The sequence below is a fragment of the Aethalodelphis obliquidens genome, unplaced genomic scaffold, assembly GCF_003676395.1.
Source record: "Aethalodelphis obliquidens isolate GAN/ISIS:26980383/991018 unplaced genomic scaffold, ASM367639v1 scaffold8, whole genome shotgun sequence".
Lineage (NCBI taxonomy): Eukaryota > Metazoa > Chordata > Mammalia > Artiodactyla > Delphinidae > Aethalodelphis > Aethalodelphis obliquidens.
Window position 1 is genome coordinate 61,659,865 of NW_020837952.1, and position 26,762 is coordinate 61,686,626.

The 26,762-nt window shown below is 55.1% G+C and overlaps 1 protein-coding gene across 1 annotated transcript in view; it reads right to left on the reverse strand.

The window, feature by feature from the left end:
* Positions 1–26,762, reverse strand: part of CERK (ceramide kinase) — a 55,387-nt gene that overhangs the window by 3,513 nt on the left and 25,112 nt on the right. The window contains exons 3-13 of the mRNA XM_027106030.1: positions 22,321–22,434; positions 21,593–21,715; positions 16,472–16,597; positions 14,360–14,423; positions 12,019–12,164; positions 7,401–7,475; positions 6,440–6,592; positions 3,692–3,797; positions 2,369–2,445; positions 1,487–1,761; positions 542–750 (exon numbers count right to left, since the gene is read on the reverse strand). Of these exons, the coding sequence (XP_026961831.1) occupies positions 542–750; positions 1,487–1,761; positions 2,369–2,445; positions 3,692–3,797; positions 6,440–6,592; positions 7,401–7,475; positions 12,019–12,164; positions 14,360–14,423; positions 16,472–16,597; positions 21,593–21,715; positions 22,321–22,434 (1,468 nt within the window). The remainder of the gene's footprint in view (positions 1–541; positions 751–1,486; positions 1,762–2,368; positions 2,446–3,691; positions 3,798–6,439; positions 6,593–7,400; positions 7,476–12,018; positions 12,165–14,359; positions 14,424–16,471; positions 16,598–21,592; positions 21,716–22,320; positions 22,435–26,762) is intronic.

The window sequence follows — 26,762 nt, forward strand, 5'->3', positions numbered from 1 at the left end:
TCAATCAATAGCCTTTTCCTGAAAAACAGTTTCCTTTACTGTGTCTTTCAGTGGGGCAAAAACCATGTTCTTGGCACTCCTACTTCATCTGGCGATGTAATAACTACATATAATCAGACCTCAGATTCCCAAGTCCAAGCACAGCAGGCCCAGTAGGTTCAGAGCCGGAGGGGCGGGGCTGGTGCCTGGACCACAGCACGGCCGCGGGCTGGGCTCCTTGGGGCCGGAGCATCTCCGGGTGGTCAGTGGAGCCAGGACTTGGAAGGTGCCCACAGAGGCGCTTTGTTAGTTAGTTTAACTAGTGAGGAGCCGAGAGAGGGAATGCCAGTGCCGGCAGTGCAGGATGTGGCGCAGAAAAATAAAACCGAGGGGCTTCAAAACCTGTGAAAAGACCGACCCCTCAGCATCTTTGCAAACCCGAGGTCACGGCGTCTCCCTGGGGATTTCACCCAGGGAAACGCACGTGCGTCTGTGACTCACTCATATGCTTCAGGCTGTGAGGGTGCCAGGCCCACAGAGCCCCAGCACCGCCTTCACTCACCTGACCTCGATGGCAGGGCTGCTCAGAACCTCCCCGTCGCAGTTCCAGGCGCTGCTGGAGACGGTGCAGCAGCACGGGGGGCGGTCGCTACACAGCTGCCCCAGTCGCTTCTTCCCGCGGCCCCGGACGCCGCCGTCCTCATCCTCCGCAGGCTTCGACACAAACTGGAACTTCTTGACGCGATAGACTTCGACGAAAGTGAAGTCAAACTACCAAAGACAGCAGGACGGAAACGTGCTCTCAGCGGGGCTGCGCTGGGGGCGGGACAGCCGTCGGGGCCTCCCGGCAGCTCCTCGCCCCGCTGCTTGGGGACAGGAGAAGTGGGCACCACGACTCTCGCAGCCCGGTCCCATCCACAGTGAATGGCGCGGAGTAAAGGGCCCCGCGGCTCCCGGGCGGCGACTTGTACGGCTATTTACCTTCTTAACAAGCAGTATTTTAAAAGCCACGTGAAAACACCGTTGGCCCAGATCTTAAAAAGATTTAACAGCCGCAAACTTGACTAGACTCATAGGCTGATCAAAAGTTGCGATTGTCTGGGTATCGTTAGACTCGCCCTGCCCGGCCCCGTGTCACTACAAGGTGCCGGTGACTAAGGAAAGGTTTGCTAGAAGAGTCTCGATAGAACCCCTTTCCGGGAGCTGAAAGATTTTGTTGTAAGTGACCAGCAAGGGCAACAGAAGGTTGCACTGCATCACTTCATTCTGTTTTTACATAGGAAGAGAAACATTCACGCCTCCTAGTTTCTCTGCTCAAAGACTTTATATTTTTTTTTTGTTTTTTTTTAGGAGTAACTATGACTACTTTAAAATGGGTGAAATGCAAACAGAAAAATCTGTCCTTCTTCCCCTTGAATTCACAGCCGATCCTACAACATACAGATCGGGGTCGCCCAGGTAGAAGCGGCCGCCGACGCAGGCCATGTGGAAGCAGCGGTGCCCTTACCTGGTCGCCCTGGTTGGTGTGCCTGACGAGAAACCTCAGGAAGTTGAACCGGGAGCACTTTCGGATGAGGATGAGGTCGGAAGACCCGTCTCCCAGGTGGGCGGCCGGGGAGAGCCCCTGGGGGCTCCGGGGACAAGCACAGGACATGTTGGTGGCGTTGATGGCCAGGAACTGCCCGCAGACGACCTTCCACTCTTCCACCTCCTCTGAAGCAGGAAGAAGCATCGCAGATGCTACGTTAAATCCGTTAAGTCCGAGCGGGGCAGGTGGGCGTCCTGAGATGACCGGGAGGGGTCGTCTCTACAAACGCACCACGCGACGGCTTCTCAGATCAACACAGAGAAAACCGCGCCCGCCGCTGTGCCCGGCGGCCACCTCCCGAGAGGCAGAGCTGTTTCTCGGGCCCGTACCTGGGACTTGGGACCACGATCTAGAGCAGGGGTCGCCAAGTCTGGCCCACCACCCACCTGACTGGGTGTGGCCTGCGAGCTAAGAATGGGTTGTACATTTCTAAGTAGTTGAAAAAAAAATCAAAAGGAGGAAAAGTATTTTGTGACATGTGAAAATGACGTGAAACTCAAATTTCAGCGTCCACAAATAGTTGCTGGAGCCCTGTGGAGCCCACTCGCTGACCCCCGTTCCGGACCATTCTAGGGACAGGCGCCTGGCTGGCGCCACACGGTAGTTCAGAGGGACGTGGCAAGATGGGCCCTTCCACAAAATCCCCTCTTTTCCCCAGAGGCTGGCAAAGGCAACCACGCACTCTGCCTGGAGCTGAAGTGGAAGCAGGTGCCCCTGCAGAGAAGGGGGGAGGGGCGAGCCCCGGGCCCCGGGCAGGTCCCCCCCTCCCCCGCCCCCGCGGAGCCGGCCCAGCCACGTTACCGGCGCTCTCCAGGCCGTACAGCGACCTTTTCCGCTCCTCCTCCAGCTGCCGCTTGCTCTGCCTGCAGACAAAGCACCTGGAGGACAAGAACACGCCCCCCCTCGCCTGTAACCTAGGCTGCAAAAGCATTTCAATCGTTTGCATATAACAGGAAGTGCAATTGCAGAGGCTTCGCTTAAAAATACTTGGTTTGCATATTAATTTGAGTTCTCAGAATCAGATCCACTCTTAAAAATTACACAGACAACATATCCGTTTTGGAAATTGATAAACATTACAAAAAGCAAACAGCATCACATGAGGCCCTTCTGTTGGCTCTGGGGGGCGGGCTGAGCTCGGCCCCGACGCCGGGGTGGCAGCGGACGGAGCAAAGGACAAGGTGCAGGTCCCAGCGTGGATTCCCAGCCTGAGACTCTTCCCTTTTACAAAACAGGTAACACAGTGGTGACCTGGCCCAGTCAGTAACGAGCAAGTGAACGGCTCAGAGCAGCTGATGTTTGCGGTCCTGGGCACTGCTGGATGCAGGCCTTTGCACGGGCCAGGGGCCTTTGCTGGTGGAATCAGCTCATCAGCAACGGGTGTGGCGAGGCCGTGCCTCTAACTGTTTGATTTTATGGTCTCAAATTCTTCACTTAAAGGAGGAGAGACCAGGGGAAGGAAGGGCCCACGTCTGAATGACTTAAAGGAGGAAGGAAAACCCCCGAGTCCCTCGAAACCCCTCAGCCTCTCCACGTTGTCAGACTGAGGAGCAGGGACGAGATGCGGGCCGCGGGTACAGGTGACAACCTGATACTCGTTCCAGGTTAACCCGGGCACATGCTGTTGGGCATGGTGGGGACACACAGGGCGAAAAGGCACCGTGGCTCGCAGAGGGGCCCCCACTGTTGGCCCGGGGTCTGGACCGGCCTCTCCTGACCACCCAGTGGGGCGACAGGGGGCCCGTCCAGCCAGCTCCACGGGCGCCCCGAGGGCGCGCACAGAGCCATCCATAAAGGGGCTCGTCTTCATCATTTCTCACGTCCCCAGCGGGGGGGACAGCGGGTCCCCACACCGGAGCAGACGGCGTGGTGTGAGCCCTCTGCTGGGCAGACGACGGGGACCAGACCTGACCCTGGGCCGCCCCGTGACCCAGGACCCAGCATGGGGGACACGGCGGGACCCCCTCAGGGTGCGTGGGACCCTGACCACTGGTCAGGAGGAACCAGCACCTCCTGTCTACATTGCCAAGTACTGCCCACTCACTTCACAGCAGGAGCAAACCCCAGCCAGTCCTGCTTCTATCTCATCGTTTGAGCAGAAATGCACGTAAGGGATGTGCTTACCCCGCCCTGCAGGGTTTCCTGTCCCTCGGGGAGCCCACCGTGTGCTGTGCTGGCAGGAAGGACACTGTCCCTTCGTAGCAGTGATGGGAGAGGAAGGTCTTCAAACCTGAGAACAGAGTGAGACGGAGAGACACATCCACATGCACCACTGCCTGCGCAGGAGGCCGTGCCGTCAGCGTCTGCAAAGCGTGGGTACGGGGCCCCTGCCTGGGGACAGAGCGTCTGCAGGAGGACATGGCCCCCTCCCACTTCAGGCTGAGCTGCCACCACCATCACAGAGGACTGCAGGCTCCCGGCCACCAGGGCTGCCTTCCACACTGGCAAAGGGGACGTCTCAGCCACCAGTGACCCCTCGTCGTGGCCTCGACGACGTGGCCTGCAGGTTCCGCCCTGTGAAGCCCCCAGCGCGCCCCCAGGCTTGACCCCGTCATCCACAACTTTGGTGTCTTGGAGGAACTCAGGAAAAAGACCAGGCAGCACTGCTACCAGACCGTGGCCGGCCCCTCTGGCAAACTGTGGTGTGCTGTCCATCGAGCTGCCTGCACCCCCAGCATGCCCGGCTGAGAGAGGTGAGGGGGCTGCAGAGGAAGAAGCGAGCAGAGGCTGCATCACGAGGTTGAAGGAAAGAAGCCGCCTCCTGACATCGAGGTGCCGGGGGAGGCAGCAAGTGCCGGTGCAGCAGCTGCAGCCAGCGGCCAGGAGGCCCACAGCTACGACCATTCACGAAGGCGGCTCCACTAAACACCAGCGTTTCGGCGCAGAGGAAACAGCCTTCTGCTGGAGGAAGATGCCGCCTATAGGACCTCCCCAGCTGGAGAGGAGAGGTCGCTGCCTGGCGTCAGAGCTCCGGAGGACAGACAGGCTGGCTCTGCGGCTAGGGGTGGCTGTAAGTTGAAGCCAGTGCTTATTTACCATCTGAAAATCCTGGCGCCCTTAAGAATTATGCTAAATCCACTCGCCTGTGCTCTGTAAATGGAACACCAAAGACTGTTCATAAACACATCTATTTACAACATGACTGACTGACTATTTTAAGCCCACTGTTGAGACCTACTGCTCAGAAAAAAAGATTTCTTTCAAAATGTTACTGCTTGGGCTTCCCTGGTGGCACAGCGGTTGAGAGTCCGCCTGCCGATGCAGGGGACATGGGTTCGTGTCCCGGTCCGGGAAGATCCCACATGCTGCGGGGCGGCTGGGCCCATGAGCCATGGCCGCTGAGCCTGCGCATCCGGAGCCCGTGCTCCGCAGCAGGAGAGGCCACAGCAGTGAGAGGCCCGCGTACCGCAAAAAAAAAAAAAAAGCTACTGCTCAATGACAATGTACCTGGTCACCCAAGAGCTCTGAGGGAGATGGACGAGATTCATGTTGTTTTCATGCCTGACAACACAACATTCATTCTGCAGCCCATGGATCAAGGAGTCATTTCAACTTTCTTTTTTTTTTCTTTTTTTTAAAATGAATTCATTTATTTATTTTTGGTGTGTTGGGTCTTCATTGCTATGTGCAGGCTTTCTCCACTCTTCATTGCTGTGTGTGCCCTTCTCACTGCGGTGGCTTCTCTTGTTGTGGAGCACGGGCTCCAGAGCGCAGGCTCAGTAGTTGTGGCGCACGGGCTTAGTTGCTCCGTGGCACGTGGGATCTTCCCGGACCAGGGCTCGAACCTGTGTCCCCTGCATTGGCAGCTAGATTCTTAACCACTGCACCACCAGGGAAGTCCCCATTTCAACTTTCAAGTCTTACTCCTTAAGAAATACATTTTGTAAGGCTATAGTTGCCACAGACAGTAATTTCTCTCATGGATCTGGGCAAAGTAAACCAAAAACCTTCACCATCCAGATGCCATTAAGAACATCTGGGATGATTCATGGGAAGAGTTCAAAATATCAACATTGACAGGAGTTTGGAAGAAGTTGATTCCAACCCTCCTGGATGACTTGGAGGGGTTCAGACCTCAGTGCAGGAAGTCACTGCAGATGTGGTGGAAACAGCAAGAGAACTAGAATCAGAAGTGGGGCCTGGGGCAAGAGGGAGGAGATATGGGGATATATGTATGCATATGGCTGACTCACTTTGTCATACAGCGGAAACTAACACAACAGTGGAAGGCAATTATATTCCAATAAAGATGTTAAAAATAAAATAAAATAGTACTCTAAGTCCCTGCAAATAAATAAATAAATACAGCCAAGGAATTCATCTCAGCAACAAGTGTCAAACTTTGAATCCTACATCCTTTCAAACTTTTTCTTTTTTTTTTTTTTTTTGGCGGTACGCGGGCCTCTCACTGTTGTGGCCTCTCCCATTGTGGAGCACAGGCCCCGGACATGCAGGCTCAGCGGTCATGGCTCATGGGCCCAGCCACTCCGTAGCACGTGGGATCTTCCAGGACCGGGGCACGAACCCATGTCCCCTGCATCAGCAGGCGGACTCTCGACCACTGCGCCACCAGGGAAGCCCCTTTCAAACTTTTTTACTGCATTTAAATGCATTTGAAGGCTGAAGGGTGGTGCTGCACGTGACCTGAAGTGCAGACCGTCACTTGTTTGTACGATCTGGGATCGACCTCCATTCCTCTTTGTTCCAGCTCTGAGCACATGTGAGGACTGGCCTGTGACCGACGGCAGTGGTTCTCCGGGCACCCGGGACCCGTCAGACTCCCGCCCCCTGGTTTCCGTCTGTGAATGGGGCCCCACCCTGAGCGAGGCGGAGGCCGTGTGTGGAAGCTCCCGGCGTGGTACTCTGAGTTACCTGAGAAGTCGTATCTGACGAGACCCATCCACCGCTTCTGCTCGCTGTCCTTGATGATGTCCCCGTAGAAGCCGTAGCCCAGCAGGGACACCGAGTACCGCAGCAGCGTGCTGTTGTGATGCACAGAGGACACGTCCATGGGCAGCGAGTCCCCTGCGTAGAGAAGCCAGGGTGGACGCCGCGCCCCTCCGCCTGTCCCGCTGCACAGCGCCCAGCGGCCGTGACGAAGCCACGGATTAAAGCGTGAGACAGGCAGAAGGCAGCCGAGGCCGTGGGCTGTTCTCCCGGGGTGCCCGGCCTCCTGCTCTCCACTCAAGTGACTAAATTTGACTCAAATTTCCAAAACGGGCTTGGAAGGCTGTTCCGTAAGGAGGGGAAAACAATGTGACCATGAAGCTCGCTAAACGCCACTAACGGGAAGGAAGGTGGGAAGGCGCCTGGCGTCTTCACACGCCAGCTCACACGTGCACCGTCTGTAAACACAGCCGTTCTGTGACTGGATGACACGCGAGGAGCGCTGCCTTCAGGGACGAGGACGGGCAGAGGGGGCCACACGTGCGCTGAGGGCGCCTGCACAGCTCCGAGCTGCTGCACAAGCAGCCTGGGGCTTCCTACCCCGGGGGACGCGCTTTCTAGGGGAGCGGGGAGGAGGGGTGTGACTGGGGAGGCCTGTTCCCACAGGGCGACAAGGGGCCGAGTCCCGGGACGCCACGGAGAACCACCGGGGCGCAGGCGCCGGGCACCCCAAATGCTCTGGGGAGGGCACCAGAGGGTTCCGAGCAGAGCAGCACTTCTGTGTCTGAAGGTCACCCCGCTGGATGGGAAGTGGCAGGGAAAGGTGGCAGCCAAGGCCCTACGGGCGGACTGACGGGCACCCGCACGGTGAGGCGGACCGACACCCGCGTGTGCCCGGGGACCTGGGACGCAGCAAGCCAAGTGCGGCACTGAGCGAGGCACCTACCCACGACGATGTGCAGAGCCGAGGTCTCCGCGTCGTTCGTGCCAACCGTTGAGTAACACACACAGTCTGTCGACCCTAAAAGGGGGAAAAGGTCCTTACTATCACTACAGTCACTTAAGATCCCAGCGTGTTTCCAGGTGAATGAGTGGTAAGCTCTTCTGCTTCTTCCATGGCCCGGGAGTAAATAAGAAGGAATAAGCTCTGTTTGCCTACAAAATTAGTCACTGAGGTTGGTTCATCAAGAACACCATCAACCAGCTCCTCCCAGAGAGTTCAGAGACCCCTCCTGAGCCCGTCTAGGGGGCGGGGCCCCTGGGAAGTCCCTGCAGCGGTGGCAGCGGGGCGCCAGGCTCAGCGCTCTGCACAGTGTCCCCGCTCCTGGCTGCCACAAAGGCGGGCAGCAGCCCTGGGGCTCCAGACCACAAGACCAGAGGGATTCTGCAGCGGGAAAGCGCATGTAAAGCAGGGACAGCTCGTGGAGGTCACAGAAAAAGCACCGCAGGCCTGTGCGAGGCGAGACCCGGAGCCTCAGCCCACCCCTGGGTCATAAGGGCGCAGCAGCTGCCGGCTGACAGACGTGAGGGGCCAGCGGGACCCGCTCTGAACCCCACGGGCTCGGCCGGGGCTCTGCCTCCTCCTGCCCACACCCCTGTCTATAGAGTGGAGGTGACCTCAGAGCACCCAGCTAGCACCGGGACCCCGAGGGCACGGCAGGGATGCTACGGGTCCTCCCTCGGTCTGTCCTGGTTCTAACTGGGTCATCACCAGCGTCTCTGCTCTCCACCTGAGTGGGCAGAACACCTCCCGGGGGCTTATTTATAACAGACTCCTGAGCCCCGCCCCACCCCCGAGGTCCTGACTCAGGAGGTTTGGGCTGGGGCTGAGCGATCTGAATTTTAACACGTCTAGATTTCCCAAGAATAAACCCTGACGGTATCCAGAATTGTACCATAAATGTTGCCTCAGACACACAACCAACACAGGTTGAGGCCCATCAGGGAATAACCATCCTGCTTACAGGCACACAAGCTCTGGCCGCAGGCAGGACCCAGATGCTGTGCCCTCAGGCCCCGGCACATTCTGTAAGGCCCTCAGCCTAAGGGGCGCCTGAGGTCCGTGGTTCTCCATGGACGCGCTGGACCGCAGGCGGTGTTCGTCATCTCTTTGGCCGCCTTGGGTCTTCGTTGCTGCGCGCGGGCTCTCTCTAGTTGCGGCGAGCGGGGCGGGGGGGCTACTCTTCGTTGCAGTGCATGGGCTTCTCATTGCGGTGGCTTCTCTTGTTGTGGAGCACGGGCTCTAGGCATGCGGGCTTCAGTAGTTGCGGCGCACGGGCTCAGTAGTTGTGGCTCGCGGGCTCTAGAGCGCAGGCTCAGTAGTTGTGGGCACGGGCTTAGTTGCTCTGCGGCACGTGGGATCTTCCCGGACCAGGGCTCGAACCCGAGTCCCCTGCGTCGGCAGGCGGCTTCTTAACCACTGCGCCACCAGGGCAGCCCCTCCCCTGCATTTGATCAGATATAAGTTGTATATTCAGCAGTCTCTTACGCAGTGATCTCAAATAAAAATGAAGAGACGAGTGGTCTGCACTTTGCACCATGTCCTTTTGACCTTTAAAGTCCCTCTTTATCTCTGGGTCTATCTAGAATCTAACTGCCCTATTAAACAGATGCTAGAATCAAGTTGAAAGTCTCATAAAGGGATCTGTCTCGAGTAGGGAAAAGCAGCCCAGCGCTTCTGACCGGCTGCACCATCCTTTTTACAGCCACAACGAAGACGGGCCCTTTTTGACGACCCTCCTCAACGCCAGCATCTCGTCACAGAAGCTGCTTGGGAGGCACCTCGTGTGGGAACAGTGGGCAGGACAGGGACAGGCTGAAGGCCACTGGTCAGTCAGTCCTGGGCCGCACCTGGGGCAAACCGCCGGCTCTCGAGGGCTGGGCTGGACGTGGCCCACTTTTCCGAGTTCATTCACTAGGAGCTAACCGCAAACGCTTCCACTGAGGGTGTGAGATGGCGCAGAACCTACAGGCACCTGAACTCTACAGAAAAAAGCAGAGGGCTCAGTGGGGGCTGCCCTGGGCTGGGGCACAAGCATTCACTGTCACCCAAGTCCTTAGGGCAACAAACAGGGTAAGTGAACCGAGTTTCTAGTAGGTTTCAGGGGTCACTTTGCTGAGAAGTCAGATGTTTAAAGAAGGTGCTCAGCTCAGCATCCTCCACGGGGCCACCTCCCCCTGCCCCCCGCAGCTCCCACCTCCACTCTGCCTCTCACTCACCCTGCTCACGGCGGCCCCACCCGCAGCCAAGCCTTTCCTGCCTCGGGGTCACCGCCTGTGCCACTCCTCCGGCCTAGAACATCGTGCCCCAGATGCAGGGCACTGTCCCCCGCCCTTCAGGCATCTGAGTGGGATCACACGTGCAAGGCCCCATGCGCCCGTCCGGACCGTGCTCCCCCGGGCCCCACTGCTCCGTTCTCTCTGTTTTGTGCTCATCACCTGCCTCTCCCCCTGGACTCCCTGCGTCCCCACCGTGTCCCCTCGCGAGGCCCCCAGCGAGGCCGGCCCTCAGGAGGCCAGCAGAATGTATGCACGAGGACCCACCGAGGGAACGGACCGACGGAGCGCGGGGTGCCTGCAGGCTGTGGACCCCTGTGCTTTGGGCTGGCGGCCGCTTCAGGGCAGGAGAATGTCTGATTCTTTTTCGTCCCCAAAACACCACTTCTCACTTGTTTAACATTCAGTCTGCTTCCGACAGGTCACTGTCCCCTCTGGGGACAACGTACCTCCCCAGTGACCTCTGTGCGGTGAAGACTTTATTTAACCCAGAGGGAGCGCCAGCTCCAGACGTAAGATCTGGTTCATCTCGGGTGTCAGGAGACTCCTGACCCCCAGCCCCTGTGCCCCAGAGCCACCTGCAGCCTCCCCCTCCTCGAGGCCTTGCCTGGGAGGCGGCCCCCCCTGAAGCTGTATCATCCGGCCCAGGGCAGAGGCAGCCGGCATGTGCCCTTCTTCTTGCAAGCACAGTCTGGGCACTGCTGTCTCCCCGCCCCCGCTGTGCCGGCCTTCCTGAGACCTGAGCAGGCCCAGGCAGGACCACCCAGCTCTGAACCCCGACACACTGTCCCTGAGCTCCACGGCCAGTGCCCACAGCCCAGTGCCAGGGGGCTCCTGCTGGCGGCTCGGGCTGGCTGCGCCATCCGATTCGCCAAGTCCCGCTGGCTCTGCCACTGAAACCGTGCCCGAGTCACAGCCGACCACACGCCCGACGTCCAGCGTCCACGGGACCTGGGCCGCCCACCCGCCGCTGCTCTAGAACGGAACGCAGAGGGTGGGCTCACACGCGGCCCTCAAGACGAGAGCCTGACCCAGGGCCCTTCCCCAGTCCCTCTAGCCCCCTGCCTGAGCGCACGGCTGTTCCCATGGCCACCCGCTGCCCCAGGGGACCCTTGGCACGCGTCACTCTGCGCCCGGCCCCTCGCGCATGTCTCAGCAAGGCTCCTGGGACCCCCCCTGGAAGGAGCCCCTCCGAGCCACTCCCCCAGACCCACGCCAGCGGCATCTCCTCTACCCTGCCCCACTACTGGAGACCCTCTCCTGCCACGCTGGTCCGTGTGTCTGCTGAGCTCCACAGCAAGACCCGGTCCACGCCAGGCCGCGGAGAAGCAGGGCGCCTGCGCGGGGGCACTCCCGGCGTGCGGCGTTGGTCTGAGCTCGTGCGCCCTTCGACCATTTTAACAGCCCAGGGTTTTAGGTATCAGAGCCACACGGGCAAATGGTGACAAGGGGCATAAAGGAGAAACAGATTAGAATGTAGAAAAATAAACTTCACGTAGTCCAGAAACACCACGTACAAGGTTAAAGGACAAAAGCCTAGCTTGGCAGAGAAGTCGGAAAACACGTGACCCACTGAGGGGAACGTCCTTAACACACAGACAATACTCGGGCAGGTGGAGAAGGACAGACTTTCCCAGGTGGGGCAGGGCAGCCTCCGAGCCCCACCGTCCACGCCCTTCTGGGCAACCATGCAACCTGACCCTGGCACCCCGCATCGTCACCCAGAAAATGGGGTGACGGCACCATTCTCAGAGCCATCGGAGAACCCAGATGTCTACCCGAAGCTGGCCTGCCAGGGTCCCTGCCGCTGTGGCCCAGACACAGGGGGAGGAGGGTGCCTCCTTCCGCTGAGTGGTCTGCAAAGCCCCGGCTTCACCCCGCCCCCGCCGGCTTAATGCTGTGATTCTCCTAAGAGCTGGGTGCTTCCCGGAGACACCAAATGCACCGAGCCGGCCACCTCAGGACACGGCACGGCCGGCCCGTCCCGCTCACACCGCGAGGCCTCCCGCCCCGACAGGCAGCCCCCCCGCCCCGGGTGCCCGTCACTTCTTCCAGGACACCGCCTGCCCCCCAGGCTCCCCTTGTCCTGCACGGTGCTCTGGGCCTCCCCCATCCCCCCCACTGCCAAACGGCCAACCCTTGGAGAGCAAGGACCACGCCCCCAGCGCCGGGCAGGAAGCCGCACGCAGCGGCGGTCCTGCGTCAGGTGCGTGGAGAGAAGAGCGCACCTGAAATAAAGGGATGAGCCTCAAGGAAAACCCACGGGGGGCCCCTCCCTGCCCACGTACCCGCGGGGATGATGCCAATCCGCAGCGGGCTGGGCACGAGCGATGCCCGCGGCTGGTCCTGGTCCACGCCGGCGTCCCTCTGCGTCCTGCCCACCAGGCCGTGCAGGACCTCGCTGAACATGCCGTCTCCGCCCACGCAGACGATGCTGCAGGAGGAACACAGGGGTCAGGCCCTCCGCACCCGCCGCGCACCACCAGCCCCCTCCTGCGCTGGCCTCCGAGCCGCAACCCGGGCCGCAGCTGTGCCCGTGCCCCGTCGGCCGGCACAGTCCCCACCCATCTCAGTTCACTCCCCGCTCCCGCGGCAGACCTCTTCAGACCCTCCGCGTCTGCATCCCAGCCCTGCAGGGAGAGGCTCCTGATGCCCGCCGTAGCCACACGGCCAGGCTCTGACAGGTCGAGAAGGGCAGGGCCTGGGGGACCGGGTGAAGGGCAGGGCCTGGGGCCAAGCTGCAGAGAATGCCCCCTCCGTCCCTAGCAGGCGAGGCTGACGAAACCAAGCAGACAAAACATGGGCTCAACAGGCTTCTACCCTCTGCCTTCCAGCCCCCGAACAAGGTCTCCAGGAACTCGGCCTCTGGGGCAGGTGACACGTGGCTTCTTCCCTCTCTGACGCTCCCCCACCCCTCCCCCACTCACGACCCACTCCCGCCGTGTGACCCTAATCTGCCTCCCTGACCCTTCCCCCCTCCAGGGAGGCTCTTCACACTGCCTGAGGTCCCCAGCGGCACAGCTGCCCACTTGAGACCCTAGAGCCTTCTTGGGGCCCTGGGATGGGGCACAGGGACACTCAGGACGCCGCCGCTCCTGGTCACAAAGCTTGCCCCTCAGCCTTCACGCTGACCCGACTGGAGGGGGCCCACAGCTCAGCTGACGTCCCCCATACCAAAACCCGCTTCAGCTCATCTCATTGCCTGATGACACTTGGTGAGGACTCGGTCACGGGGACCAGCCGATTCTCCCCCAAACGCCTTGGAGAGCAGCCCTGCTGCCTCTGCCACTGTCCAGCCAGCTCTTGCCCAAGACCCACAACCTCTGGCAGCTTCCTTGGGTCCAATCCTCATTGCTACTTGCCACGCAGCTTTCAAGAGTATCTTTCCGGGGCTTCCCTGGTGGCGCAGTGGTTGAGAGTCCGCCTGCCGACGCAGGGGACACGGGTTCATGCCCCGGTCCGGGAGGATCCCACGTGCTGCGGAGCGGCTGGGCCCGTGCGCCAAAACTACTGAGCCTGTGCTCTAGACCCAAGAGCCACAACTACTGAGCCCATGTGCCTAGAGCCCGTGCTCCACAACAAGAGAAGCCACTGCAATGGGAAGCCCACGCACCGCAACAAAGAGTAGCCCCCGCTCGCCACAACTAGAGAAAGCCCGCACGCAGCAACAAAGACCCAACGCAGCCAAAAATAAATAAACAAAATAAATAAAACAAAAGTATCTTTCCAAAACACCCGAGCCCACAGGACACCTATGTACAAGCCTTCCAGGGATCCTCACCACCTTTCCCCAGCCTCATCTGTTCATTCGCGGAGCACCTGCCGCGTGCCAGCCCTGTGCCAGGCGCCGGGGACAGCTGTGCACAAGGCATGGGAGGCCGGCTCTCCAGGAGCTGACATGCCAGCAGGTACAGACGCAACACAGATGCAGAGTCACACTCGGGGCCGGTGCCTCCTGCGGGGACGAGCACAGCACCCACTCTGCGCTGTCGCAGCCAGAAACGCACAAGCAGGTCCTGACCGAGAGGAAACCTCAGACAGACCTAGAACCAAGGGACATGCTGCAAAGGCACTGGCCTGTTCTCCCAAAATTCAGCCACACCAAGAAGGCTGAGGATCTGGTCCGGGTCACGGGAGACTAGGGACACACCCACTGAGTCTGAAGGCAACGTATGATCCAGGGCTCTTCTGCCTTAGGGAGTAATGGGACAGCGGCAGTCTGATAAGGACAGCAAATGGGTAACGGCATTCGTATCAGTGCTAATCTCCTGGTTTTGATCACTGCGTTTTAGTTCTGTAAGAGAATATCCTTGCTTTTAGGAAATATACACAAATATTTAGGGACGAAAGCTGATCATGTCTATAACATACTTTCAAACGATACAGAAAAAATTTCTGTACGTAGGTGGTAAGACCGAAAAGGAAAACAAAACTATTACACGGTGGTTTTCCAAGGAGATGAACACGACTGAACGTTTCTGCCTTTCCTAATTTTCTAGAAGAAGGTTTATTTTACTTCTACAACTAGGAAAAAAGGTGTAAGGAGAGGGAGTGAATAAAATGAAGACACAAGGGGAAAAATTGATGAGAATTGACTGTTTACTAGTCAGATGGAAGATGCTTACTTACCCATCATATTTGTCTATATTGAGCTCATATAAACTCTCCTTGGCATGGTTAGCACGCTCAGTAACTGTGGGGAGAAAACATGTTACATCATAGAGTTTACACTCAGGTCTGTGAATCCTCTTTAAAATGAAAGGCAAGTCGGGGCTTCCCTGGTGGCGCAGTGGTTGAGAGTCCGCCTGCCGATGCAGGGGACACAGGTTCGTGCCCCGGTCTGGGAGGATCCCACATGCCGCGGAGCGGCTGGGCCCGTGAGCCATGGCCGCTGAGCCTGCGCGTCTGGAGCCTGTGCTCCGCAACGGGAGAGGCCACAACAGTGAGAGGCCCGCGTACCGCAAAAAAAAAAAAAAAAAAAAAAAAAAAGGCAAGTAAACCATGCTTTTAAAATGAGGTCCTATAAAATCTTCAGGAGGGTTTCCTGTAAGAAACCCCTCCTTCGATCTGACCCAAATTCCTTTCATGGACAGGGATGCTGACCTCAGGGGAACAGGACCTCTCAGAATACACTCTACTGGGTAGGACATCACATTCTTGGCATTTAAAAAAAATTTTATTTATTTATTTTTGGCTGTGTTGGGTCTTTGTTACTGCGTGCAGGCTTTCTCTAGTAGCGGCGAGCGGGGGCTACTCTTCGTTGCGGTGCACGGGCTTCTCATTGTGGTGGCTTCTCTCATTGTGGAGCACGGGCTCTAGGCGCGTGGGCTTCAGTAGTTGTGGCACACTGGCTTAGTTGCTCCATGGCACGTGGGATCTTCCCGGACCAGGGCTCGAACCCGTGTCCCCTGCACTGGCAGGCGGATTCTCAACCATTGCGCCACCAGGGAAGTCCCACATTCTTGGCATTTAATTGCCAACAAATAATAACTTTTTTTGGAAGAGATTACGTCTTCTATTTTATAGTTTTCCCTTATTATCCAAGGGACTTGGAAAATTTTAGAATATACCAAAATGTAGAGGAAAGAAAATGTTAGTCCATAGTCTGTATACTCACTGTAACAAAAAGTCTCTTTAAAAAAAAAATGATTAATTTTTTTATCTGGGCGCACTGGGTCTTAGCTGCGGCACGGGGGGTCTCCGTTGCCGCGTGCAGGATCTTCATCTGTGGCATGTGGATCTTTAGTTGCAGCATGTGGGATCTAGTTCCCTGACCAGGGATCGAACCCGGGCCCCCTGCATTGGGAGCGCGCAGTCTTAGCCACTGGACCACCAGGGAAGTCCCAACAAAAACTCTCTTGAAATTCACTTGTACACACAATTTTGTGTCCTTGTTTTCCCAACATCTTATCACAATCCCTTTTTCATCATTAAAAATTCCTTGTAAAGACCATTTTAAAGAGCTGCATACTGTTCCTTCAGATTCACCACAAGTTTATCTTTTGCTTCCTGTTCGGGGGTATAAGTGGCTCCCGGTGTTTTGCTTTTATAAAAATGAGGCAACGGACACCTGTGTACCTCGCCCTCTGTGCACAGCTGATGACTTTCTCAGGAAAGTTTAGAAAACTGTAAGATTGGATAAAAACCCCCTCCTTTTTGAGGCTCTTGACCCGCACTGCCAAGTGGCCCTTTAATAAGTTTACACAAAACCCTCAAATCGTGAAGGGAGAATCCGTCTCCCTACACCCTCCCCGCATCTAGAACCTGCTCTGAAACTCGGTACCGCAAATGTGGCATTGCATCGTGTTTCTTAAAAATACCACTTACTGGTGAAATGATTTCTAAGCCTTACTAATTGCTTGTATCTCTTGCAAGAATTTTCTGTCCATAACCTTTGTCCTTTCATCCTTAGTGTTTTTCCTGAGTGCTTTATATGCTAATACTTGGCTAGAACAGTCTACGTTCTGTACTTTGTATTCTTCTCATTCTGGTATGCCAGAAAACCCAACATTTCAGGTTGTTAAAATAATCTTAAACAGGGAATTCCCTGCCAGTCCAGGGGTTGGGACTCTGAGCTTTCACTGCTGGGACCCGGGTTCAATCCCTGGTCGGGGAACTATGATCCTGCAAGCTGCGAAGCATGGCCCCAGAAAAAAAAAACCTTAATACAATAAGAATCCTCCCTAGTGACCATATCTGAGTCATTCTCAAATTTACTTCTACAGAGACTTTGCACCTTACCGATGATCTCGGTGGTGATGGAGGCCAGTGTAAACAACGGCGCCACTTTTCTCTCATAGATCCGCTTGCCTTGTCCTTTCCCTCCAAACGGATTGATGAACACCAGTAAGTGCTTTGGTCTAGACGCTGCAAGACAGCAACACCGCGTAGGTCACAATGGACGTAGTGATCGAAGTGAAGAACTGTTGCTGAGCGAAATCAAACCACAACGGCTCTAGAGCGCTGCTTAGCGGTATCTGACAAAAAGCATTTTTAAGGCAAAGAACGGTGCTCAAGAGCTTCCTCATCTCTGAAAAGAGGAAAAGCACAGCTCGTGAGATCAGGCAGGTGCCCTGCACATCGGCCAGGGGGCCGGCAGCCCCGGGGACTCAGAATCCTGGCAGAGAAGGACGCTCTCTCCTGATGAGGAGTGAGTCCTACAGGGTGTAAATGCTGGGAGCAGCAGCCTCATTCTTCTTCATGTGAAGGAAAGTGAGTCTGCAGAAAATGAGAGAAATAGATACAGAGCACGGAGCGTTGGGAGAGAAAGACAGATGGACAGGCACAGGGAACGCTCAATCTGGAGATGGACGGAGAGACGGCAGGACGGCAGGATGTCCCTTCCAGAGGCCCGGCTAACCGCCGACACCCAGGTCTCCTGAAACACCCTATTTTCTTACAGCGACCTCCACATTTCTGCCTGGGTCGGTTCAGGTAGATTCTGATACTTACAAACCAAATGTAACCAACAGATCAACAGCAGCAGCAAGAAGATCGAAGGCCTGGGTCCACACAGAACCCCACACACACACGCTCACGACAGCACCATTCACAGCAGCCAGAATGGGGAGACCCACCAGGCGTCCACCAACTGACGGCTGGATACCCAGAACGTGACCAAAGGAGCATCGTTCAGCATCGGGAAGGAACAGCCCACTGACGACACTTAACCGACGTGAATAAATACCAAAAGCATGATGCTGAGAGACGGAAGAATTACACAAAACAGCCCCTTTTACATGATTCCATTTATGTGGCAGAACTAACATGTGGCAACAATGACGAAAAGAAACAATCAGACTGGTGGTCGTCTCTGGACTGGCAGGGGAGGGTCATGAGGAAACTGGGGTGGTGGTAAGTCTTACAGGGTCTGGGTTACATGGGTACACGTATGCTTCAAAACTCACTGATTTACACTTACCATCTGTCCATTTCACCGTATGTAAATTCTACCTCCGAACTGAAAACAAATACTGACCTCTAGGTAATGACACGCGTGCTGAAGTGTCTGAAGGGTCATGCCCTGACGTCTGTCACTTACTGGGAAACACAGCAAACGTACCATTAACTAATGGACGGGCAGAGAGACACAGACAAAACAAAACCAGCAAAATGTTAACAACTGCAGAAGGTAGGTGGTGGGGGTATGAATGTCTACGGTACAATTTTTTCAATTTTTCTGTATGTTTGAAAATCTTCCTAATAAAATATTGAAGGCAATACACAATAGAGAAAAATCAAAGCCAAAAGTCTATGCTTTGAAAAGAGTCCTAAAGTTGATAAGTCCCTAAATAAAACTGATAAAAAGAAAAAGGGAAAAAACACAAATTAACAACATCAGGAATGAGAAAGGACATTATTTCAGAACCTACAAATATTACAAGGAAAGTGAAAGGATTTATTAAACTTATGCCAATAAATTTTATGTCAGAGACACATTTCTCAAAAAATACAATTTACCAAAAGTGACAGAATAAATAGAAAATCTGAATAGTCTGCTATCTAATAAAGAAACTGAAGCCATTAATAAAAGCCTTCCCACAAAGAGAACCCCAGATGGTTTCACCACTTAATGCTTCCAAATATTTAAGGGGAAAAGTGGCCTCAACATGATAAAAATTCTTCCACACGACAGAAAAGAAAGAAGCACTACTCAACTCTGTGTACATGACCACTGTAAGCTTGACAGCAAAACCAGACAAGCACATTTACAGAAAGGAAACTCATAGGTCTACTTCTCCCCTGAGCCTAGGTGAGAAAATCCTAAACAAAATATCATCAAGTCAAATCCAGAAATGCACAAAAAGGGCAAATACATCATTACCAAGTAGGGTTTATTCCAGGAATACAAAGGCTTTTATACAAAATACAAGGAGAAACCAATGTTTTTCAACACGTTAACTCAAAAAGAAGAAAATCATACAATCATCTCAATAGATGCAGAAAAAGCACTTATCAAATTACACATCCAATGATGATTTTTAAAAATTCTCAGAAAACTAGGATTGGAAAGGAACTTCCTTAATCTGGACTTTAAAAACTTACTTAAAAAAACCTGAGGTTTCCCTGGCAGCCCAATGGTTAAGACTCTGCCCCCACTGCAGGGGGCACGTGGTTCGACCCCCGCATACCACGCAGCGTGGCCCAAAAAAACAAAACAAAACAAAACAAAAACCTAAGAAGCATCATTTTCGACTGTGGGATGTTGAAAAGTTTCCCCCAAGATCAGGACTAAGACCCTCCCCGCTGCACTGGAGGGTCCAAACCAGGGCAAAAGGGTAAGAAAAAGGAAGAAAAAGGCATAAGAACTGAGACGGAAAAAACAGAATAGTCATTATTCACAGCTGACAAAAAGAATCATCAAACTATTAAAATTAATCAATGAATTTAGCAAGGTCATTGGATGCAAGGTGAAATATAAAATCCAATTAAATGTCTACACATGAGCAAAAAATAAATAAAAAACAAAACAATAGCACCACGGTTCGGTGGGGAAAGGACAAGCTTTCCCACAGATGCACAGGGTGAGGCAGGGATCTATATCTAAGGAACGTGAACCGTGACCGCTTACTTCACACTGTATACACACATCACTTCTAAAGGGACTGGAGCTCTCAAAGCAAGAGGTAGAACAAAGCTTTGGAAGAAACCATCTTCGTGGCCTTGGAGCAGAAAAGCTGTCCTAAACAGGACACAAACTAGCCACAGAGTTTTTAAGAAAGATAAACAGAGCTACGTAAATACTAAGAATGTCCATCAAAAGAATGGAATGAAGAGAGCGGAAACACAAGCCATCCCGTGGGAGACGGCACCTGTAATTCAAAAATCCAATGGAAGATTCAGATCTACCACATGTAAAGAATTTCTGTACATCATTTAGACAGACAGACAACCCAACAGGAAGACGGGTAAAAGACCTGGACAGACACCTCACAAAAGAGGATCTCCGAATGGCCCACACACAGAGCCAGTGAAGCTGAGAAACGCATTCCCATCAGGGAAATGCCAGTTAAAACCATAACGCAAGACTACGTACACCTACCAGAGGAACTACAATTTTAAAGGTGTGGTTAAGGTGCGGGACCAGCAGAGCTCCGGTCCCCTGCTGGTGGGCGTGGCCCCGGGACCTCCAGTTTGGAAGGCGGTGTGGCCGCGTGCACTGAGGCTCGAACACGCCACCAGCCCAGCAAGTCCAGTCCCCCGCGTGCACCAGGAGACGCGTGCGGGAGCGTTCAGAACAGCTCCGCTCACGACGGCCACGTCAGGAGGCCATCCAGCGGCCATCAACGGTAAAAGGGCTGCATAAACGGACAGACACTCATCCCCGGAACACCACGCAGCGCAGAGAACGGGCCACCTGCCCCGCAGGTGACGATGAGCTGCTGGAGGGCCAGACACCGGAGTGTCGGCTGTGATCCGACCACACGAGTACAAAACGAACCCAGGTGTTTGCAGTCAGGTGACTGTCACCTTTGGGCAGCGACGGCAGGGGTTGTCTGGGGCCCCAGGGGGCTGGCAGCGTTGTCTCCCGATCTGTGTGCCGGTTACCCGAGCGCGCTCAGTGTGTGAGAACTTCTTTGTGTCTAGTTATACCTCAATGAAACATTCAGTAGTAACACAAAGTGACGGAGCAGCTGAAAAAACTGAATTACAGGATATTTTTAGATACAAGTAGATTATAGCAGATGCACGACTGTATAGGTTTTTCTGTGAAAAAAAGTCCCATTATTCAGTGGGGGGCAGGTTGAGAGGGCTTCCTCTTGGAGTCTGAGCCTCCAGAATCATCCCAATCCAAAGACTCAAAGTCTCGTGAAAACCACCGGAGGACAGAGGGGAGGGAGCAGGTGAGGAGGAGGAGGAGGTGGCGGCAGAGGAACTGAGGCAACCTCCCAACCGGACTCGCTCAGAAGTCCAGCGGACAAGCAGAGGACAGAGCGCCAGCGACCTGAGATGGAAGGAAAGGTCAGGACGCACTGGTCGGATGGACGGCGGGGGACCAAACACCCCATCCCGTCCCACAGAATCAGACGGCGAAACGCAGAATCCAAGTCCCGCCACCCAGATGCTAAGCTGAACACGTGCTTTTCCAAGCCGGGATGTCTCTCCGAAGCTGCTGTGTGGGAAGTACCTTCTTCAAACAAATTATAATTCACCTTTTTTTATCTAGAGGCCAAATTAATTTTAAAAGACATAAAACCAACCTAAACACATGCTCTTTCTTTTCTATGGCTGACGCCTGCACTGAGCTGTCAAGGCTGTGTATTAAGATTATATTCAAACAGATTAGCGTGAGGCGAACTACTGTCTACGGGATGGATAAACAACAAGGTCCTGCTGTAGAGCATAGGAAACTATATTCAATATCCTTTGAGAAACCGTAATGGAAAAGAATATATGTATGTGTATAACTGAATCACTTTGCTGTACAGCAGAAATTAACACAACATTGTAAATCAACTATACTTTGATTTAAAAAAAGATCATACCCAAACAACACGAAATAGTGTTCCAGACACAAAACGAGTTGACACCTACCGTTAAGTGTGACAGACAGATTCTGGCCGCACGGCAATAACTCACAGCTCAGATGTTCAGACACACCCCAGGGGGACAGAGATGCCTGCCCCAGGCACCTGGTTTAATCCTCCATTCATCGCGAGTGCAGGCATTATCACCCCATTTTCCAGGAAAAGAAACCCAGGCCCAGAGAGCCAAGGGGGCTGCCCCAAGCCTCGCGGCTGTCAGTGCAGGTACCAGCGCCCTGGGGGCCAGGCTCTGGGCACCACACCACGTGGTCCTCTAATCAGTAAAGCATTCAAAAGCCACAGCGACTCATCACATCCGCCTTGGTTACGCACGTACTCAGCTTCTCCAGTAGCTCCCTGAGGGTCTGCAACCACAGGTGGCACAGCTGCTCCTCAGGACACCAGAAGGTCACCTGCGCCCACCTCCAGCGGTGCTGCCGGGCCCTCCTCACACGATGCACTGCACAGAGAACACACGCCGTGAGCCTGCGGCCCTGCGGACCGGGGAACACACTCCCCTCACACTAACCCCAGGTTCACACTCAAAACGCCCCAATGGTCCCCTTTCCTTCTGACTAGTAACTTCCAAGGTATATTAGGGAAAAGATCCTATTTCTCAGTTCTTTTAACCCACGTAAAAAAAAAATAAAAAAATAAGAAAAAAATGAATATTAAAAGTAGAGCTTAGGACTTCCCTGGTGGCGCAGTGGTTAAGAATCTGCCTGCCAATGCAGGGAACATGGGTTCGAGCCCTGGTCCGGGAAGATCCCACGTGCCGCGGAGCAACTAAGCCTGTGCACTACAACTACTGAGCCCGCGTGCCTAGAGCCCGTGCTCCGCAACAAGAGAGGCCACCACAATGAGAAGCCCGCGCATCGCAACAAAGACCCAACGCAGCCAAAAATAAATAAAAAATAAATAAAAGTAAAGCTTGGAAAAAATGATATAAGGACCTTTCTATAAAGGTAAACCAAGGACACAATAAGTTTGTTAAACAAGTGACAAAAAAAGTTCCCTTTCATGTAACCTGCATGGAATTACTGAGGAACATTCAGGCCACGTTACCTGTGAAAGCATAAGGCTTTTCCATTTTCTGCCATTTTCCACTGGTGTAGTGTTTCCCATTAATGTCCGTTTCTTCAACGGTGATGATCTCAGAAATAGGCACAGAGCAGGCATCTGTAAAAACACCACATTCTCACGTCAAGAGGGTTCACGGAATTCACGTGAACACAAGGAACGCCACTCCAAAGTGCTGGGAAACATTCTGCTTTAAAATTCATCAGACATCCAAAAGGAAGAGGACAAGTTATACGTAATTTAAAAGTCAGAGCTAAATAAGTTTGGGAAACTCTATGTCATCAGAAGATGGGATGTCTTAGCCACAGTCACCAAATGGAGGCTGTGAATTTTCCAGGCCAGCTCCTGTATTAAATTTGGGGAAGGATGTTCAAGACCCAGTGCCTGTGTTCAGTCTGGCTCAGAAATCAAGTGGGAAAGACGCACGTAACAGACCCAGGCCCGCAGCGTGTGCAGGTGGGTCAGGGCCACAGCAAGGCAGGGCGGGTAGGGGGCGGGGAGGGGGCTCTAGAGAGGCCTGGTGGGTCCAGACATCCACTAGGATGCAGGAGGAGAAAGGGGAGACTTGGGTGGATGTAGGGATGACAGCACAGGACAACCTCTACCATGGGAAACCCAGTCATAACTGCGGGCCTGCAGATGCCACCAGGTAAGGCCTCCAGGTAAGGCTGGACACACAAACAGCTGTGGGAAACGTGAGGTGACAGCTTGTAACGGCAAGTGGGGCCCAGAAAGAACCCTCCGAGGCCAGCACAGGAACTGGGAGGCGGAGAAGTTGGAAGACAAGCCCCCCGTGTGGACAGGCTGCGTTCTCAAAGCCCACCGGTGACGGCGGGTGAGAGTCACCATCTGCCTTTATACAGACGAGCACGGCAGCTCCTGGTTTGGCCCCAGGCTGGCTGTGAAACCTGCAGTCTAGCTCTCCCCACCTTCCGCTACATTCAGCTTACCCTAAGCTTCATCTGCTGCTTGGGTGAGAAGAAAAACAAAACTAGGTAAGGAGGATATGCTATTTTATACGCGCACTGCTGTTACACGTAACAGATGTGGTGATACACGATTATCCTCTCGAAAAAGGCACAGAGATCCATGGGGACGTGAAAACATCAACGCTATCTGCATCCCTAGTCGACTGAGGAATGACACCAACAGAAGCCTGGGGTCTGGCTGGAGGCCGTCCTGGGTGAGTCTGTGCCTGGGGCGGGGACCGCCTCCATCGGCCCCTCCGTCTGCTGGGCCAGGAACTCAGCCTGGACTTCACGACAACACACAGGGCTCGTCGTGTCAAACGGGGAGGGGTTTTGGAAGCTACCCGATCAGGGTGAGAGGGGTCCAGCACGAGGCAGGTTCCAAGTTATGGACGACTCACAGGGTAGCCGCAGAAAGGGTCTATGAACGAGCAGTCTCTGGTCTTGTGGATTTAGTTTGACTGGAAGAATCAGTCACAGGCCACAGTGGAGGCCACCGGCTGTGCCCTAAGGTGAGAGCGACGCTGTCGTCCCCTGGTCAACTACCCATGCTGGCACAGAGACACTTCCCAGCACGGCAGTGCATGTCGTGTGAACACACCAGGTATAAATTATAAATTCACGGATGTATAAATAGATGTTCTTAGAGGAGCATCTTGCACAGAGTTGATGGTGGGAACTTGGGGGTCACTTTCGTTTTCTGCATAGTGTTAGCATTTCTCTCCCCTTGCTTTCATTTTGCATAGTCCTGCACCGCATAGGGGATCAGATAAAAAGTCAGAGTCGCCTGTAAAAGATCATGTGATGAGAGGGGACGCGGCAGTTACTTCCAGACTAAACTGAACCTGGCTGGTGGCCAAATCGATCCGGCAACGCATGTGGACAGAACTCACTGGCAGACGAAGGGGCCCAGAGCACGGCTGGCCGCCTCGCCCCACAGCCTGGCCGCCCCACCTGATTCGGGCCAGTCTCTGCACACAGAAGGCACGTCCCTTGCTGACTCCCCGCTGCCCAAGCTGCTCCGGCCGCCCTCTGGAGTAGCCCTCGCGATGGGCACCCTCCTCGGGGCCACTGGGCTGGCTGTGGGTGGCCCCGTCGGAGGACCAGTGCCCAAGGCTCACGGGCGTCCCCTCTCTCTTTGTAAAGTAACAACCCAACAACCCCTTTGAAGCAAACTTCCGAGCAAAATGTTCTGGGGTAGGCAGGGACCTCTGAAGCAGAGGAGGGCTCGAAAGCCGCCCGACGCCCTGGGAGCCTCCCTGGCCCGGGCCCCCCAGTCTGCACCTCTCTGCGGTGGGCCGGCCCATCACGTAGGGTTTGAGCAGCGCGCCCGGGCTCCAGCCACTGATGCCGGCACCTCCCCTCCCAACATGCTAGACGTTGGCCAACGTCTCCCGAAGGCAGGGGCGCCGACTGAGAGCCACCAGCTTGCGCCCACAGGGTTCGCGCGAACCCTTAGCAACGCTTCTCTACACAGAGAGCGGGGGGCAAACTGAGCCCAGGCCTGGGGCCACAGGGGACAGGTGGACACCTGTCTTGTTGACCCTGACCACGCCCGCGTCACAGAGCCCCAGGAGTGCACCTGGCCAGTCACGTCCACGTCCCACAGGTGCCTCACACCCAAGCGTCTACATCTAAACCCATCTCTTCTACTCCCCCACCCCCACTCCTGCATCCCCCAGGCCAGTGAAGGGTGCTCTGTCCACAGGCTCACGTGCCCAGCAAGCCAGGCTCCTCTCCAACTCGGGCGGCTGCCAGCCGTCCTGCTGGGGTTCGTTCCCCCAATGAGCCACAGACAAGTGTGAATGTGGCTCTGCTCTGCCTGGACCTTTCAGTGTCCACCCGCTGCCACTCACGCGGGATAATTCAACACCCCGGCTGGGAACGTGGTTACCCGTGCCCTTCCGCCCCTGCCCCCCTCCCACCCCTGCCCACCTTCCTGGCAAAGCCGGCGGGGAAGGGGGTGGCTACCTCCTTGCAGGGGCCGCTGCCCCCCCACTTGATCTCATTCTAACTCCCACGCCTACACCTGCCCTGATGAAACAAGTCTTTGTTTTAACTGCTGGATAATAGACCCTACATACATACGCATGCCGACAACAGGACTTGGAGATTTTCAACCAAAGTCCAGCCGAACTATAAGCCGCCCTGCAGGAGCGTCACAACCTCACGGGCAGCATTTATAAGATCCTCTCTGCTACGCTAAATTACTAAACCAAAGTGACTTTTTCTGGGTGATTTTTTTTAACATTCCTGAGATGAAATAGGGAGTCCACCTGGGGCAGTGGCCACCCCGGGGACAAACGGAGCACTGGGCACCCCCACGGCAGATCGGGCCGATGGTGGCTGTCCCCGACCAGGAGCCAGCCCTCCATCCTCTCTGGGACTGAGCCAGGGGAAGAGGACTGGGGCTCCCTCCGCCTCCCTTCATGCTGGGGTAAGATCACACGAGAGGCAGAAGACTCCCGAGGCCCCCCAAGCGAGGCAGGAGCCCCCAGCCCGAGCTCCAGGTTTCAGGCGCCGCTCGGATTCAGTGACCCTCCCAGGCTGGCAGTGCCCACTCTGCGTCACAGAGGGTCTCGGGCTTACAAGCCCTGCCACTGTGGGATCCCCAAGGTTCAAGAGAACAATGGAACACACCAAGCGTCCTAAGTGCCACCGTTACCGAACCAGGCTCGTCCTGCCAGACACGCAGCAAGCCAAACGCGGACACGCCGAGGTCAGCGGCAGACAAAGGTTTACTTCCAAGGTAGCCACGCGAGGAGGCAGGAGAACAAGCCTCGTGTGCGCCTCCCCGAAGGCCAGGGGTATCTTTGGGACAAAGCCGCAGGGCACCCGGGGCGGGGGGAGCGTGGGGGAAGGTGATGGGGTAAAGGTGTGTCATCGTGTGCAGGCATAACGAGGCCACCGGCCTCTGCACAGTCAGAAACGGGGTCGCTGAGCGCCACCTGAGGGTGAAGTTCACGGCCCCGTGATGTTAAAAGGGCAGCAAGCAGACACAGACGCAGCCCAGCTGGAGGGTCGGTGCACCTGTCTAGTCTCAGCCAGGTCAGCTGGAGCCAGACAGAGCTGATTCCAAGTTTCAGAAAACAAGTCGGGCAAACCTCTTACTATTTACTCTCTGTACTGCTTGGAGGACGTGCAAGTCTGAAAACGACCTTAATCAGTGGAGGCAGGTGCAATGGATCTGACGCAGAACCCACGGCTTCAGCAGCTGACATCCCCACTGCCTGCCTGCCTGCCAACACAGACTCCCTCCCTCTCTGACTACACGCCCCGTGGGGCTTCTCTCCCGGCTCTGCGTGTGTGTATCCGTGTGTATCTGTGTGTATCTGTGTGCGTATCTGTGTGTATCTGTGTGTGTATAGCTGTGTGTGTGTATCCATGTGCGTGTGTATGTGTGTATCTCTGTGTGTGTGTGTGTGTGTATCCGTGTGTGTGCGTATCCGTGTGTGTGTG